This window comes from Rissa tridactyla, chromosome 1 (genome assembly GCF_028500815.1).
Source record: "Rissa tridactyla isolate bRisTri1 chromosome 1, bRisTri1.patW.cur.20221130, whole genome shotgun sequence".
NCBI classification, from domain to species: Eukaryota; Metazoa; Chordata; class Aves; order Charadriiformes; family Laridae; genus Rissa; species Rissa tridactyla.
Genome location: NC_071466.1, coordinates 193,721,340 through 193,739,012, shown reverse-complemented (window position 1 = coordinate 193,739,012; position 17,673 = coordinate 193,721,340). Strand labels below are relative to the sequence as shown.

The following is a 17,673-nucleotide window of genomic DNA, read 5'->3' as shown; positions in this document are numbered from 1 at the left end:
CAACAACCCCATGCAGCGCCACAGACTTGGGGAAGAGTGGCTGGAAAGCTGCCCCATGGAAAAAGACCTGGGGTTGTCAGCCGACTGCTGGTTGAATATGAGCAAGCAGTGGGCCTAGGTGGTCAAGAAGGCCAATAGCCTGGCTTGTATCAGGAATAGTGTGGCCAGCAGGACTAAGGAAGTGATCGCCCCCCTGTACTCAGCAGTGGTGAGGCCGCACCTCGAATACTGTATCCAGTTTTGGGTCCCTCATTGCAAGAAAGACCTTGAGGTGCTGGAGTGTGTCCAAAGAAAGGCAACAAAGCTGTTGAAGGGTCTAGAGCACAAGTCTTACGAGCCTGGAGAAAAGGAGGCTGAGGGGAGACCTTATCACTCTCTACAACTACCTGACAGGAGGTTGTAGCGAGGTGGGGGTCAGTCTCTTCTCCCAAGTAACAAGTGATAGGACAAGAGGAAACAGCCTCAGGTTGCACCAGGGGAAGTTTAGATTGTATATTAGGAAAAAATTCTTTACCGAAAACATTGTGAAGCATTGGAAGAGGCTTCTCAGGGAAGTGATTGAGTCACAATCCCTGGAGGTATTTAAAAGACGTGGCACTTGGGGACATGGTTTAGTGGTGGGCTTGGCAGATTGATAACATGTACAGTGGCGAGTTTTTTAATGCCTGGTTACTCTGAGACTGATAATCCTGCTGAAAGGTCTTAATGGAGTTTGTATTAGCACTTGAGAGAATTTTTTAGACCCTCGTTTACAGTTGGACTTGATGATGTTAAGGGTCTTTTCCAACCTAAATGATTCTATGATTCTGTGACAATCTCTTATAATTCTGATGAAAATGGATCATTCTGAATAAGTGAACTTGAACTTATTTCTTCTTTTGATCCCAGCTGCCCTACTCTGACTCAAGTAAGCAGACTGTTGGCTGAGGGACCAAGCCCGGCGGGGCAGTAGCTTAGGCCACAGTGCAAAATCAAGGCTTGGATATGGAACTTCAAATTTTTTGCTGTCTGCTGTGTGCAATGTAATGACAGTCTGTTCCTACCCAGCTTTGATGCTGTCAGTGACTGCAGAAGCTGGGGGAGATGCTAGCAACTGTGCACTCCATAAAGCTAGGATTAATTACGGCTTGAGAACATATTACCATTGCCTTCAGGACATTGACAAAAAAATACAAATTGCTGAGTGTTGAACTCCCTCTGACTTTCCTGTGACTAATCTATAGGCATTCTGTGCTTTTGGAAACACAAATAAATTCTGTAATATTCTGGCATATTTCCAAATTTAAGGACATTTTTAGTTTTTACAGTCATATTTTGTCACTCATACCTTGGCCCTTTCTTCTCATCAAGATGTACTTGGCATTGACAGTTAGAGGGTTCTGCTCCTATCTTCACTGTCACCATGTCAAATGGGACTTCTGCGTAGTATTCTTTGATCTTTGGGTTAAACTGAGGATTCAAGTCCAGCTGTGGACTGGTGAAGATCTGCCTGATATGAGATAGGGTATCTTTATCTGTTCCAAGAAGGCATCAAAGAAAAAACCGTGAAATGTATGAACATTTTTAGGTAACATGCAACTTCTGGCAGATTGATAACATGTACAGTGGCAAGATTTTTAATGCCTGGTAACTCTGAGACAGATAATCCTGCTAAAAGGTCTTAATGGAGTTTGTATTAGCACTTGAGAGAAATTTTTAGACCCTGGAGGGATTTTAATCATTCAGTGCCCAATGACTCTAGTCAGAGTCACAAAACTCAAAGTCTGAGTAAGCCTTTGAAAATGCAAGGATTAGGTCTGAGAGATCCTGTCTCCAGTTGGTGAATTGAAACTTAAAGAAGAGTTAGGCCAAAATTCGTAACCTACTTAGGTACCAGCCTGTGTACAGGGTTTATGTACATGTGTAATTGCCAATAAAAATCAAAATAAGTTAGACATACTCTTACTGTTCATAAGAACAAGTCACATGTAGGTATCTAGACCCATGGGGTCATTTGTAGTACAGCTGGAAGAATGCTTTATTAAAATTCCCAAATCAACAAATTCCAGCTCCTTGCCTGTGTATGAAATCTCCACAATCAAATCCTATTTGCTCAAATGTATCCTTTATTTTGTAGTGTTTGCCAAACGACTCATGAGAATTATTTGCTGGCAACCCACTTTTGACAAATATTTTAATCCAACCTATTGGATTCAGATTTACAGTATAATTACACATTCAAAACTTGCTTTCCACATATACTCTCTAGTATGTGTTTAAAACTGGGTACTTCAGAAAATACTCCAGCCAGGAAACTCTTCTACTATAATATCTGAAAAATCTTGTGGCTTAAAACATGGCTTAAAAGGGTCACAAGGGATGCAAGCAGCTCTATGTGGGCCTTTTCTACCTTGAAATATCTACCTTGAGAAACAAAACAGAGCAATTTCAGCAGTCTTTTGCATGGAAGAAAATGTAAAGTAAGTTATTCCAGTGGAAGAGCAGAATTTGGGCTAGATTTGTAGGGGAATAGAAGCTTATAAGTAGACACACAGAAGGTATTTTTAAACAATCCTACAGATGGGTATAAATAGTTCTCCGGATCCTATGTACCTTACCTAGAAAGCTTCTCTCACTACTAGCTTAAAAATGAGAAGGAATTTTCAAAATAAAATGAATTGAGGTATTTTCAAAATAAAATATGCAATCAGAATGGTGATGCCAGCCAGCCAGCCCGGGAGCCTTTCTGGCCTCTGACTGACACAGAGAAGTTCCTGGAGGCACCACAAGATCAGTAACAGAGGGGAAATGAGGCTCAGTGGATAGAAAAGCCTTTCCACCACAGAGCAATTGTTTAATGTTTATAAAGCGACTTCTCAGATAATGTGTCAGTGAGGAGGGTGGCAGAAAGTAGTGCTCCCACCAAAGACAAATATACTTTAAATCTTTACATATCTTTAAATATACTTTAAATATTCCTACGAGCAGATATTTTAGAAAAACTCTTCATCTCTTAAGCAGCTCTTTAAAACTCCACCATTGAGCTGAAGACTGGCCTTATACAAGGATGATTAAACTCCATACAAGTTTAAAGGTTATTCCATAAGAACAAATGAATGCTAAAGTTCTTGGAAATAAGGGGCAAAAGTCTACTGAAGTGCGGCAAGGGATCAATGAGTACTGGAATACTCACATTAATATGCATGCATAGCAATGTTTAACTTTGTGCTTGAGGCTTATTGAACATAATAGCCCAATTATTGAGTGATTCATAAACATTCTTACTACTTAAAACCCCCTTTTTTTTTTTAACATAACAGCCCACAGGCACTCTATTCATTGAATGGTTATGCAGAAAAACCCACGAAATTGGTTCAAGTAATCACTCTTCTTCCCCCTTAGTGGTCTAGAAAGACCTTGACTTACCGTAACTGCACTGTCTTTCTTTAGTCTTACTGGAATAATGCAATGCTGAAAGATAAACAGAAACAATTAATAATTTTCTTCTCTAAGACTGATTCACAGTCCTATAGGAGAAGGAACCCTCGTTGTGTTAATTATAAAAAATACAGTGCACTTTTATTCTTTTCAGTGTGAGATCTTTGCTTTAGGCTCATGAACGCCACTTGTGGGCTCAGCAGAACAACTCACACAGGTAAGGAAGGAATTGGTCTTTTATATGTAGTAAGCCAAGACCTTCCAGCCGGAATGCAACACAATGTAATCTAAATCATACATGCTATGAAAAGTAGTACAAATAGGAAAAACATACTGCATATAAAAGACCTTACTCTGATCCCTTACCTTCATGATTCTTCCTAAAGTCGGAAGGAACATTCTGCTTAGGACTCGCATTTGCTTGAGAAGAATTCCTGTCAATTGAACAGCAGACATATTTCTACATGAACAGAAGTAACAGAAACCATGGAAAAATTTTCAAAAATTTATATATGGCAACCCAGGGCATATGGTATTTTAATATTCTCCTTGGAAAGATGAACCTTCTGGATTCATGTTCCCAACACTAGGTATATTACTTGAATGAATTTGACAGAAAACACACATTCCATAATTAATGGTAGCATATAACATGAAAAAAGAAAACCAGAAATAAATTTCAAAGCATAAATGAACTACTGGGAAAAGGAAGAGTGGATATAACCAGGAATAAAATAACCCAAACCATGTCTCTTAGCTGTTTGTATGATGCTTTTTTGTATATATTTGAGGTTAGACTTTGTTTCAAAAGAATTAGATATAAATGAAGGCCTGTGTCAACGTGAATATCTGTACCGACGTTAGCATGAATTCATATAATGGAACAGCTATGTGTTTGATTTGTTTGTTAATTCAAAAAAATCCCATAATCAACATCCAGAGTGTACACACACACACATATATATATATAAATAAAAATCCTCAATGCAACAATTGCAATCAATTGCAACAATTCATTAACATGTTAGTGGTGCCCATATTGCTAACTCCACAGTTTTCTTTCATATAGCATTTTGGGAGCATAGTAGAAGAAAGGCAGTAGGCTTCTCTCCAGTCCATGTACTGAATCTCTGGCTGATAAGACCTTTTCAGAGGTCCATTATCATTCCTTGTTTTCCTCTCAGTGTTTTCTGTAGAAGTTCTTATAAAGTAGTTTCTTCCTAGATACTGCTGCCCATTCAGTTTGGATTTTGAAAGACACAAAGTCACTGTCTGTCCCAAGGAAAGGAGGTGGCAATATTGTTCTGTGCAATCAGCTATCACTAATGTTTCAATGGGAGATGCTGTAAGCAATATTGAGGTCAATCATGGTAAAAAGTAAATTGTCCAATAATAAAACAGAGATTTCTGCATTATCTTAATGAGATAAGGAAATAAGCAGCTGGCAGATCAGTGTGTCTATGTGTGTGTGTGAAAATGTAGTTCTGAGCTTGCAGTGTCTAGACACCGCCCTAATTTCATGCACATTCATGACTTCCTTCACAGGAGGCACTTAACAAACTATGAGAGAGTTTGTTTTCCAAACTATAAGTCATTTTGCACGCCTCTTTCTACTTGCCAAGGAGGTAATGGCTAACACCTGTCAAATACATTTTTTTCTCTCCTCTGTTCCTTTTTGATTGCCCAGTCCCAAACCCTATTGTAAGGTGAAAATAAGATGTATTAGCTCTATAACATGTCAGATTTTGGTTTAGCCAGAGAAAACCTCAAAAGTGTGGCAGCCACCACCACTGCAAGGCCCCGGCTCCCAAAGTAACGGTGTGACCTGTACGTGTAAACTCTGTAAGGGGATTGTAATTATCATCAGTCAACATTAAGAGACATAGAACTCTATCTAATTGCAGGGGGGTATCAAAATGTAATATTTTAAAATGTTAGTACAGAAAGATACTCAGATTACAGTGTGTCCAGCAGGACTAGGGAAGTGATCATCCCCCTGTACTCTGGTACTCCCCCTGTGCACTGGTGAGGCCACACCTCGAATACTGTGTTCAGTTTTGAGCCCCTCACTACAAGAAGGACCTTGAGGTGCTGGAGCATGTCTAGAGAAAGGCAAAAAAGCTGGTGAAGGGTCTTATGAGGAGCGGCTGAAGGAACTGGGGTTGTTTAGAATGGAGAAAAGGAGGCTGAGGTGCAGGTCAGTCTCCCAAGTTAACAAGCAACAGGACAAGAGGAAACAGCCTCAAGTTGCACCAGGGGAGATTTAGATTGGATATTAGGAAATATTTCTTCACCGAAAGGGTTGTGAAGCATTGGAACAGGCTTCCCAGGGAAGTGGCTGAGTCACCATCCCTGGAGGTATTTAAAAGACATGTCCCTTTGGGACATGGTTTACTGGTGGACTTGTCAGTGTTAGCTTAACAGTTGGACTCGATGATCTTAAAGGTCCTTTCCAACCTAAATGATTCTACAATTCTATGATTTATCTCTGATGAAGACTGGGCTTTTTAATCATCAGCATCATTAAGTTTTCCTTTGTCCAAGCTCCTTGCAGTCAGTAGACTGAGGAACAATGCAGTTACGAAGTTCTTCCTCAGGCAGGGAGCGACTGAGATCCTGGACTCTGCAGAGTCCTTTCCTTCACATGCTGTTACTCAAGAAGGGACCTTCATCTATACGACTGGCCTCTTATTTACTTAGTATCTTGGAGGAGCTATCAAGCACAGATGTGTGCATTGCCTACATGCTTTGCAATTAGCTCTAACGAAACTAATGACTGTACATCAGATACCCTAGGTGAGTACATGCTTGTGAATGTACCTTTTGAAAGATCCCCACTGTGTACATCACAAACTATTGTCAGTGAAGTTGTCCTTTAGGAATCTCTTTGATTCCACAAACGAGAAAACTAGCGGATTGACAGCAGCAATAGTAATGTAGCTCTGATGGTCTAAGCAGTCAGAGACATAAAGAATGAAGGATGTAGATAATATCCTTCATAAGATTAAAATATAAAAAGTAAAAAATCTAGTCACTTTTGTGGCTTCCAATGGATGTATTAGTTTTCAATGGTGCAATTTTTAATGGGTCATAAAGTCAAAATTTAGACCATATTTCAGTATTCAGTAGAGTTATGAATTTTATTTGTTTAGATGATGTTTTGTAGGTCTCTCTTGAAAATGAGGAACCACTGGAGGTAATTTTGTGAGACATGACACTTGCAATTTTTTCTGTTTGGAAACTGGCGGAGTGTTTGCTTGGCTTCAGTCACAGAGTTTCCAGGAGGGCATTTGGTTCACAGAATTAAGTATCTTGCACTGATCTTCAAAAGAGAAATACAAAATTGCAGACTCAAGAGTGGGATTGGTTTCCTGGCACTTAAACGCAACCGTCTCTCTCCTTTCCTCCTTCCCTTTCTCTCTCATTCCTCACATTGCAGATCAGTTATCCAGATTTCCTTGCTGCTGTCTTCTTCTGACCCATGGTCCAAACCATGTTTGCTTCTCAAACTGTCCAGGTAATGAGCATGACCAAGTTAAACTCCAAGAAATTATTCTCAACCCAAATTGAGTTTGAGGGATGATGCTTTTATTTTAACCTAAAAAAGGACTTGCATATGGAAAGCTAGCAACATTTTTCCAAATATATAATTTTGTTTCATAAGAGCATTTTCAATTTTATTGAACCACTTAGGCTTTTGTGTTATGCAAATACAGAAGGGTTAGCTTTTCTCACTAATCTGATTCTCCCGTGCTACCCTGCTGCCTGGACACAGCCAAACATACTTGCCATGGTACTTCACAGCCCCTATTCTAAAAGACAGTAACAAAGTACCTCTTAGTCATATCAATTGAAACTGCATAAAGTTGAAAAACAGTGCACAAATAATGCAGAAAATGGATTCCAGTGCACATGTTAGGTAGTAGCACTCCATAACTTTGTCATATGTTATACCAATACATCTGAGATGGTCATTCTCACCTAGGATGTAACCATTTCGTTATAGTTTGAGATGAGTTTCTAGAGTTCTTCTTGCTTCTCCTGTGGAAGGAATTCAGAGTTCACTAATATCATTTAAGGTTTCAATACTAGTCATGTGGATGAATTGGGTTAAGACCAGGAAACGTCTTTAAATCCTGTCTCCATCCTATGGATTCATGATCAGTGAACAGAATAATTGTACAAGACCTAAGTCAGAAGTCGTTATTTTTCCCATAAGTATCTTGTCTGGTTGGACTGCATACCTGAGTTACTTGGGGAGTAAGCTCTACTAAGCTCTTTCTTCCTTGCAATTAAGTATAATTACATGCATATCTGACACATGCATCACCATCATTGATTTAGCAATGTCAAAACACATGGTTTTTTATACAGTGAATGAACAGAATTATTAGCTTAGCCATTGCAGAAAAATACAGTGCAAAGAAGTAGACTGGCCTATGCCCTGGAGAAAGGTCATGGTGATTCTACATATTTACACACATACAATAAGAAAAAAAAAGAGGCCAAGGGTCTTGCTAAAAGTGAGTGAGTGGCACAGCTTAGATTAGAACAGAAAGCTGCTAAAGGTTGGTATGCTTTGATATGCAAACCTAAATATTTTGGCAAAAGGGCAGGGGCTTACACATGAATGCAAGCAGCTGCATCTTTGAGTTACATTTCATGGAGTGGAGGGCAGTAACAATAACACTTAGTGCATGCATGGAACCATGTATTTTCAAAACACTAATAAACAGTTACCTAGCATGGTGGCAAAGTATAAACTCCACTTTATCGCTGAGCAAACAAAGATACAGATGACTATTGACTTACTGAAAGCCACGCCTAATTCAATAAGGAACAAAATTAACACCTTATATAGTCATTACGGCATTCTCCAAGCAAAATGTACAAAATAATGTCATCCACACATTTAACTTGAGACTTAGTGGAATGGAGCACGCACATTGTCTGATGTGCCTCCGTTCCCAAGCCTTTGTTTGCAAAATCATATATGCCTGTAGTCAGTAAAGAAGTATGGCATACATGTGTATGAAAAGTCATTAGCCAAGAGATAATGAGTACAGAAAACATATTTTTACAAATTTTACACTAAACACATAGTATACCACAACTTTTCTCCTTCCCTCCATTCATCCATTCCTCCCTGCCTTCCTTCCTTCCTTTCTCCACCCCTCCTTATGAAAGTTAAAATTTCTCGCCAGAAGCTCAGTGGATCTAACCTTGTCGTTACAATATTTTTCCAGCTTTTCAAAAGGAGTTAAAACGAGGTTCTCAGAGCATCATGCTCTTTGACCTGTCTTTTGTTGGACAGAAAATTTAGAGCCACTAAAAATTATTAGTTCCTTTTGGAAAAACTTCCACCTGAAATTTTATGTTTTCTTTACAGCTTTGCTTTTAACTGATGAATAAATTAAAAGACAGTCTTAACCCTGGTAAGCACTCCTAATTTTGAGTTTACAGTTGTTCAGAAACAACCTACCTAATTTACTTCATCTTTAATAGAAAAAAAATTACTGTAGCTCCAATTAATTTTTTTAAGCCAGTCCTCTGCATTAGAAAGAGAAGCAAAGGGACAAAACTGTCCTATGCAGAAATCTAGCTACATCTCTAATGGCAAAATGGCTGACAGTGCTCCATGATGGGATGAGGAACCTTCATCTCAAGTGTTATAAGCCGACCTGCATCTACTGAAGGATTAAGTTTTATGATGCTCACTGGAGCCACTGACATTAATATAATTTGAGAAACTACCCTCAATTTATCATATAATAGCTATCTTACCATGCTGTAAGATTTGTATGTGCTTCTTTAGTCATGAACTGGAATTGTTCAAGTAAACTGGAAAGCAACCAATGCACAGTCAGGACTGAACCAAGCCGCCTCATTGGGTCTACCATGTGATAAAGGTCGCGCAGTAAAGTTTGAATCTCGGGTGCAGCAGAAGGGAAAAGCTGAGAAGAGAGACACTGATTAGAGACTACACATTATAATTGTAAAATGCAAAGAAGTGAGAAATGATCAGCAGACAGTGTATATAGTATACAGATGGATACCTATTAACACTCTTTCCCACACGCGTAGAAAATGACTGTCTTTCCCAGCCTTGCAAATCAGGATTACTAGTACTGCCATGGAAGGCTGACTACTTAGCCTCTGATTTGACTTCTAGATCTATTCAACTCAATCCCTCTTCAGGAAGTCTCATCAGTCTCCAACCCTAAAACTCATCCAGGAGGGCTAGAAAAAATCCTGATATCATGCAGACTTTCTGAACAACAGATACAGTTGCAGATCTTTTCTTTCCCCAATACCCATCATTTCCCTCATTAACTGCCATGCCTATTCACAGACACTGACTGTTATTCCTGCATCTCTATTCTTCTCTAAAAATTAACTCACTTGAAGTGTCAAGAAGACACATTACATTTTTCACCTGCTTTTTTTGCCACTTTTTCATCTATATCTACTCTCTGGTCATGATCTCAGTGTTGTAATGTCTCCAGTTCTTCATTCACACCTGGTTTGCTTCATTATCATTCTATTTTCTTACCAACTCATTGGTCATTTACATAATTTTCCTCCTTTTCCTTTCATTTTATTTTCTGGTCTCTGTTTCTGCTTTAGCTGTCCTTTTCAATGAATCCTCAACTCAAATTCTCTGTTTTATTTCTTTATCTCTTTTAATTTAAATTCCAAAAATCCTCCAGATTAAAATGAGCATAACCTCTACCTCCCTGCTTCCCTGTCTATCCACCTAACACATGCGCCAGAGACAGCAAGGAATGGTAATGAAGGAGAAATGTTAAGAGATTTACATAAAATATGCATCCAATACAACAAAACCCTGTTTATTTTACCAGCTTAAATTGTCCAAGACTCTTCAGCTCCTTTATGAAAGTAATCATTGAATTTATCTCCTCTAAAGACAAACATTGCTCATCTTCTCTGTGGTAAGTTCCATCCTATGAAGGAAAGGGCAGCATATACTGGTGAAATCACATGGAAAGCAATGTGCTTTCATTAGACCCCAAACCCTTTGGTGATCAAAGGAACAAGTTACAACAGCTCTCAGTTTGCCCTAACCTCATCCAAAGTCATGTCAAGCCAGCTCCTTGATAGCTCTTCCCATTTCTCAGTCTAGAACAAAGTAGACTGTGCATTAGCTTTGTGTAGAAAAGTACCCATGGAAAACTACCGTGGAAAGAGACTGCATAAAGTATAGAAAATGACACGGACAGTTTGAAATGAGGGCTGGTCTCCTACAGAACACAGACATAGGTAATCATATCGTACGTGTGCATATGCCTGCGGCTTCCTACTTTATCCTGTCATAAATTGAGAACCCATCATGGATAATTTAGTCCCGTGCAAGCAGGGGGCTCCTCAGAAACGCGCCCTTAAAAGTGCTCAGACTGAGAGAAATACTGCTAAAAGTGATTGCAGCTTGTCAGAAATAGTTTTCACTAGTGATGCAAACTTTATGCAGATCTTATAAATGCAAAAAATTGTAATTGGATCTTGGATTCAGAATAAGACACAAAGTTGTAGGAAACAAAGTTTAATTCCGATGCTCATGAATCTACTTGTCTGAGTTAATCAGTTCTAGGTTTATGAAAACACACAAGCCTGTATATTGAAAAAGACCATTTTAAAAAAAAATGGTGGGAAAATTACTTTGTTAAAGTTTTAATATATCTTTAAAGTACTGTACTTTGGGGAATGACATAATCTGAGTGGAATTTTTAGAAAAGAAAATTCAGTTGTTCAATATAGTTACAGTTTTTTATTCCCTAGAATTCAGTAACAGGTAGTTTCGATTAAATAAATCCTTCATTCTATAAGTTGGCACCAAAAATTTCAGAAAAGCATACGATAGAGAATGAAATATTTTCATATAGTTAATAATAAGAAAAAGGTGGAACGAACTACCTTGCTCACAGTTGACCCATATATTTTTTGTAAGGCTTCTATGAAACTGGATGTTGAGGATTCATTAGATAAGAGAAATCTAAAAGTATCTTCAAAAAGAAATTCTTTGAAAGTTTGGTCCTGAATATTTGATTCATCCTCATCTTGAAAGTCAAAATTTTCATGCACCTATGGGAAAACAATGTAAGAATTTGTAGTTTGAATATCAAGTCCAGTCTTCTCATAACCACTTATACCACACTATAATTATTTATAAAAAAATATGTCATAACAATACTAATAAAATAGACAGGATTATAATATAACACATACTGTATCACATTTTCTGTCAGAACTACACACCACAATGTTTGCTGACCTCCAGTGGATAGAGTACAATATTGCATTCTCATGTGAGAGCTTTTTTCCCATGTGTTTGATTTGAAATTTGATTTAAAAAAAATAATAAAATGTCAGCTTGTATGTTAACATAACTTTCGCAAAACTCAGGTATTTAGGAGTTACTACAGGTGAAAGTATAAGTTTTTCAATATATAAACACAATGAATAAACTCATGCTTATAAAATATGAATAAATTGGTCTTTTATCATAACACAAATATAACTTCAAGCTGCATGGGCTGTGTGCATACTACGGTTTCCAAGGGATACTATTCAAAGCCAAATGTCATAGTAATTATCAACTGTTAGTTTTTTAGAGTAATTTGTATTTTCATAGCAAACTATTAAACCCTACTGATTCACTGTACATTTATGGATTATGGCTGATGGCTGAGACTACTATACAGGCAAGTAAATATTATGCTTTATGTTTAGTTTTTTAAGAAACTCCTGGGACAATTTTTTAACAGCCTGGTATACAATTACTAAATTGTTATGACATGTCACATTTCTTATACTAGCTAAACAAGTCTTGTCAGGCTAATTAAGGATACTGTCTTCATGGATTTTTTCAATTGTGTGAACTTTCATATGTCCACTTTTCCTTTGTGTTTAAAGGATTCTTCTTTTGTGAAGGACGGAGGGATTGACTGCACTGTTGTTACTAGAAACTTGAACAGATTTTAACTGAGGATGAATATTAAAAGTGTTCTCCTGTAATTTCCTGGGATGTATTTATTAATTGTTTTATTAATTGTTTTGTTTTTTTTTTTTTTTTCAGTTTGTGTGTCATAAATATGGACAAAGATTTTATATACCTAGGTATACACACATATTTGTATGTATATATAGGGGGAATGAGAAGCAGCTGGAAAGCAGTACAACTTTTGTTTCCGGCCAGGCTGTTCTGAGGCAGAAGTGGTACAAAACCGGGACAGGGAGTTTATGCCACAGGTCACATTTCTCTGGCTTTGAGGGCCTTGAGGACCATCCAGGAAGAAGGCAGCACAGTGGAGGTCAAAGCAGGTCATGAACTCAAGTACAGAACAATTCAGGGAGAACTTTAATTTGTATTAGAAGCCAGTTGTGGTATTTTAACTTCCTCCCTTCGTCTTTGTTCTGGCACAGTTAATACTTAACTCTACTTTCATGCAATGCTTCCTAAGGATTTTGTTTCACTGGTATTCAGTTGGGGTGATAGTCCTTTAATGCTAAAACTGAAAGATCTGCACACTTACTGGGGCGGTGAACTTCACCTCAGGAGCTCTGTCCCTTAAAAACTGGTTTCTTCCACAGCAACTCTCCACTTTTAGGCAAAATTAATATTAATGTATTTGTACATTTCTCAGAGATTTGAGGGTATCTGTCAAACAGGGTTCCCTGCTGTGTTCTTTTTGGTGTAGGTTTTTTGTGTCAAGCAATAATTTGTGTAATTTTCTCACCTCAAGAACTACTGGGTATATGGAAGCGCCGAATCCAATGTCAAAGGTTAGCATTTGAAAACATTGGCTGCATCTGAAATACAGGAATATAACAGGAATCAGATTCAGAAATACAGGAATATAACAGGAATTCAGATTAGATAGGTACTGTTGTGAAATATAGAATCATAGAATCACTTGGGTTGGAAAAGACCTTTAAGATCATTGAGTCCAACCATAAACCTAACGCTGCCAAGCCTGCCACTAAACCATGTCCCTATATCAGCTACAATGACATACACAAACAGGTCCAGAGAACACATGCAAAAATATATACACATAGGTCAAGAGACAGCATGCGGCACAGACTAAATAAAATTTCTAAGAAGAGCCAGCAGCATTAAACACAGATGGAGTCAGACTGTGAACTGATGAAAACTGTGCTATATTAAAGTGTATTTATATGGCTGACTTTTAAATCAGTGAGGGAGGTGAACTACGTGGGAGGAAGAAATGCCTTTGGATGAGAATGAGGTCCTGCAAAAGTTTTGAGGACATTTGGAGGGAAATATATATGGCGAAACTCTCCGCACTCATTGAAGCAAGAGTTGTGCTGCAGCTATGGGGATGTTTAAAGGCACGAGCCAGAAGCTCTAAAAGTCTTGGCTTACATAAGCAAGAGATATCCATCCCACTGGTAAGAAAATATTTGGAGTTTGGACCACTCTATAGCTTCATCCCTGTTACACTCACTGCCCTCCTACCCTCCTCACTACCCTCTCCACTCACAATGTAATCTTTATTCCCAACGTGCATAAGTCAAATAATGAGCTTTATATTACTGCTACTAAAACACCTGGGTTCTCAAATAGCTTTATAAAACATATAAATGTAATAAATAGTAATGTATTTAGTATTTATCATAAAAATGTCAGGGATGTGACATAACATATATCGAACAAATATTAATTTTAAATAATAAAAATATTACATAATAAAGGTTGATTTATGTGTAAGAACTGTTACACTCTAACAGAAGTGATTACAATGATTTAACACCCACAGAAATGTCACTGTTGCTGCCTAGGTATATTTCATAAGGTACATTTCATAAAGTATTCTACAGTGTCTCTTGTTCAGATTGCCTGCCACAGCCAGCTCTGAACCCTTTGGGCTACTCTAACATGAAATATTTGACATATGACAGAAGGCTTACTGAAGGGAATTACAGCTTTATATATGTTGTGACTAGCCCAGTTGTGAGTGATTTCTGGTCATTTGTGCTGCCTGAAACACTTCATCGGGACACAGCATCTGGTCCTAAGTATTCATCATAACCTTTTCACAAACTAGAAACACTCTGGATTTTGAAGAGTTTTACTCCTTAAATGCAGCACGTCGTCACTTTATAAGGAAGAATGAAATAGAGGGGATTTTTTTATTTTAGGAGTCATGTATCCTCTAGAGTTTTTAGTCTGTTTTAAGGAGCTATCTTGACAATAGCATAGCAAGGACCACTGCAAGTCACTTACTGGTTGAAAGAATTTGGTCCTGAGGCAGATGATTCACTGAAGACCTCAGTTATAAGTAGAAGTTTGGTTATAGCTTCCTTCATGTTGTTGAAGGCTTGTTGGGGAGAACTGCTTTTGAAGAATATCTCAAAAAACCTTTGCAGCTGTGAAAGAGATTACATATATTTTTGAAGAATTACAGTAATTCAGTGCTTAAGATCATAAATAAAAAAGCTGGTAGAAGTAAAAATTGCCTTAGAATGCCAACTTCAGTTCTTACTCATTTGCACAGTAAAAAGTGGCATGAAAAGCTCCAGGCAGCATACTAGTAGAGAATGACTTTTTCTTTACTAGTAAGTATATCAGAAACAAACTCTGTATTACTGTTTTTCAAAAATATTGCTCACAGTCTAAGCATACTTTGATAAAACCTTTTGCTGTCAACTGGTTCTAGGCAACAGAAACCACAAACACTTATTTCTTCAGCAGTAGGTCAAAGCACACTCAAAGTAAATGCCTTTTCTCTTGTTAACGTACTATCCCAAGGGCTATCCCACTTGACCATGACTAAGAATTCTTACCCCAGGTTAACAAGCTTTAAACAGAATATGGAATAAAGACGTTGAAAAAATGATCATCCACCGCAGCCTGTGTTTTGACTGAACTCTTGCTCATCTTGAGGTTTTCAGACTCGTGAATCCTCTCAGTGGCATATTCACTGGCCTGCACAACACTGTCCTCAGCTGCTTTCATCACTCATGTGAATTCACCCATCTCACCACTCCAGAGAGAGACTCAGGGAAACAACTGGAGCAGCGCTGAGCCTCAGTGAAGAGTGGGCCATAGGAAGGTTTTGTTGCATCAGAGTCCTCTGTGCTAAGAAAGGTGCTGCCTTTGAACCATATTTCCATCAGAGTTATCACGCGGCACAGAACCCAATTAATGTCTGAACTATGTAAAACTGTTAGATAATTTAGTAGTACTATATGACCAGTTACATTTATATAGTAGAAAAGTACTATCTTCAGAGATAAAGCACATAAAGTACACATAGAACATGTTCTGCATTGATATTCAGAAAAGAAAAATTTTGGATTATTTCCAGGAATGTCTCTGCTAAATTGACTTAGATATGCCATTATATATTTTCGGTTATCACCCACTTACACATGTCGCAAACAAGTATCCACAGTAGATGCGCTAACCAAGCCCGGCCTTTAGCAGAAGACCGTAACAAGGTTTAATGTGATATTTTGGCTCTAAAGCATGATCACAGAATCATTCAGCCACAGAATGGTTGAGGTTGGAAGGGACCTCTGCAGGTCATCTTGTCCAACGCCCCTGCTCAAGCAGGATCACCTAGAGCCGGTTGCCCAGGACTGTGTCCAGACAGCTTTTGAATACCTCCAAGGATAAAAGCTCTACAAACTCTCTGGACAACTTATGCCAGCGCTCAGTCACCCTCAAAGTATAAAAATGTGTTTCCTGATGTTCAAAAGGAACCTGCTGTGTTTCAGTTGTGCCCATGGCCTCTTGTCCTGTCACTGGGAACCACTGAAAAGAGCCTGACTTTGTCTTCTTTATAGCCTCACTTCATGTATTCGTACACACTAATGATATCCCCCTCTAAGCCCCTGAGAAGCTTCTCCAGACTAAACAGCCCCAGCTCTCTCACCCTTTCCTCATATAAGAAATGCTCCAGTGCCGTAATTATCTTAGTGGCCCTCCACTGGACTCTCCACATTCCTCTTGCACTGGAGAGTCCAGAACTTGACCCAGTACTCCAGATGTGCCAGAAGGGCAGAATGCTGGCTGATGGTCAACTTCGTGTCCACCAGGACTCTTAGGTCCTTTTCTGCAAAGCTGCTTCCAGCTGGTTGGCCTCCAGCATGTACTGGTACCTGGGGCTGTTCCTTACCAGGTACGGGACTTCGCACTTCCTCTTGTTGAACTTCATGAGGTTCCTGTCAGACCATTTCTTCAGCCTGTGGAGGTCTCTCTGGATGACAGCATGAACCTCTGTTGTATCATCCACTCCTCCTAGTTTTGTGTCATTAGAGGGTACGCTCTATCCCATCATCCAGACATTTCACAAAGATGTTGAACAAGAATGGACCCAGTAGGGATCATTGGGGCACACCGCTAGTTAACAGTGATGTGTTATGAAGTATTCATCATGCTGATACAAGATCTTACAAAATAGTTCTGTGCACTCTAGTCCACAGGATTTTCTAGACAGCGTTGTAGCCTCCCCATGTGAGCATGAATACTGCCAAGCTGCTGGTCTGCATTGGTGTAGATTAATGGCTTTCAGTTTCTTCAGGCAGCATACTGCAGTGAAATGTAATAAGCACTTTCCACTTTCCTTTTCAAAAAATACTGTATCGTTGCCTACAGACAGCCATGGGAAATGCTGAAGTATGCAGCTAACACTGACCCCCCTTTGCGTTTTGCTCTCTTCAGTTCCGGTAACTCCATTCTGCTATGCTGGTAAACAACTGGTGGGTAGGAAGTTGATCTGCCAGTCTTCCTGTTCTTATCACCCCTGGTTCCCTTCCCAAGTGTTACTGACTAAAATAAATGTCCCCCATACACAGGTCTGGGCTGAAGGTTTGCAATGCCTGGGACTTTTTCTCCTCTTTTTGACAAAGATACTTAAAATGCCAGTAGGAAAAAAATAACAGTATATATGACTAAAGTTATAAGATTAAACCCTGACTTCCAGGAAACTGCAAAGCAAAGGGTGCACATATAGCCTCAACTCTGCCCTTTGGATATTTGCAACACGTTGAAATCTTGAATTACATCACACTGTATTTTTATGCTGTAAAAAGTTTTCCATGTGTACTGCAATTCCATGAGTCTCTAGGGCAAAAGAGCCCTGGAGCTGCTATTTAGAAAGAGATTATGCAAATCCTCAGATCACACTCCATTTCATTGCCACAACAGGCAGAGAGGGAGTCCATGTTTCCCAAGGTCTAAGATCACCAGAGCTGTGTTTCTCCCACAGA

At 38.7% G+C, this 17,673-nt stretch overlaps 1 protein-coding gene across 3 annotated transcripts in view; it reads right to left on the bottom strand.

The window, feature by feature from the left end:
* CPED1 (cadherin like and PC-esterase domain containing 1) overlaps window positions 1-17,673 on the bottom strand; it is a 152,294-nt gene that overhangs the window by 75,902 nt on the left and 58,719 nt on the right. For 2 of the 3 annotated variants that reach the window (XM_054199693.1, XM_054199712.1), the window contains exons 8-16: window positions 14,684-14,826; window positions 13,173-13,245; window positions 11,350-11,517; window positions 10,278-10,382; window positions 9,202-9,371; window positions 7,399-7,458; window positions 3,784-3,851; window positions 3,406-3,450; window positions 1,328-1,514 (exon numbers count right to left, since the gene is read on the bottom strand). In XM_054199693.1, coding sequence (XP_054055668.1) covers window positions 1,328-1,514; window positions 3,406-3,450; window positions 3,784-3,851; window positions 7,399-7,458; window positions 9,202-9,371; window positions 10,278-10,382; window positions 11,350-11,517; window positions 13,173-13,245; window positions 14,684-14,826 — 1,019 coding nt within the window. The remainder of the gene's footprint in view (window positions 1-1,327; window positions 1,515-3,405; window positions 3,451-3,783; window positions 3,852-7,398; window positions 7,459-9,201; window positions 9,372-10,277; window positions 10,383-11,349; window positions 11,518-13,172; window positions 13,246-14,683; window positions 14,827-17,673) is intronic. The other variant, XM_054199701.1, reaches the window with a different exon arrangement.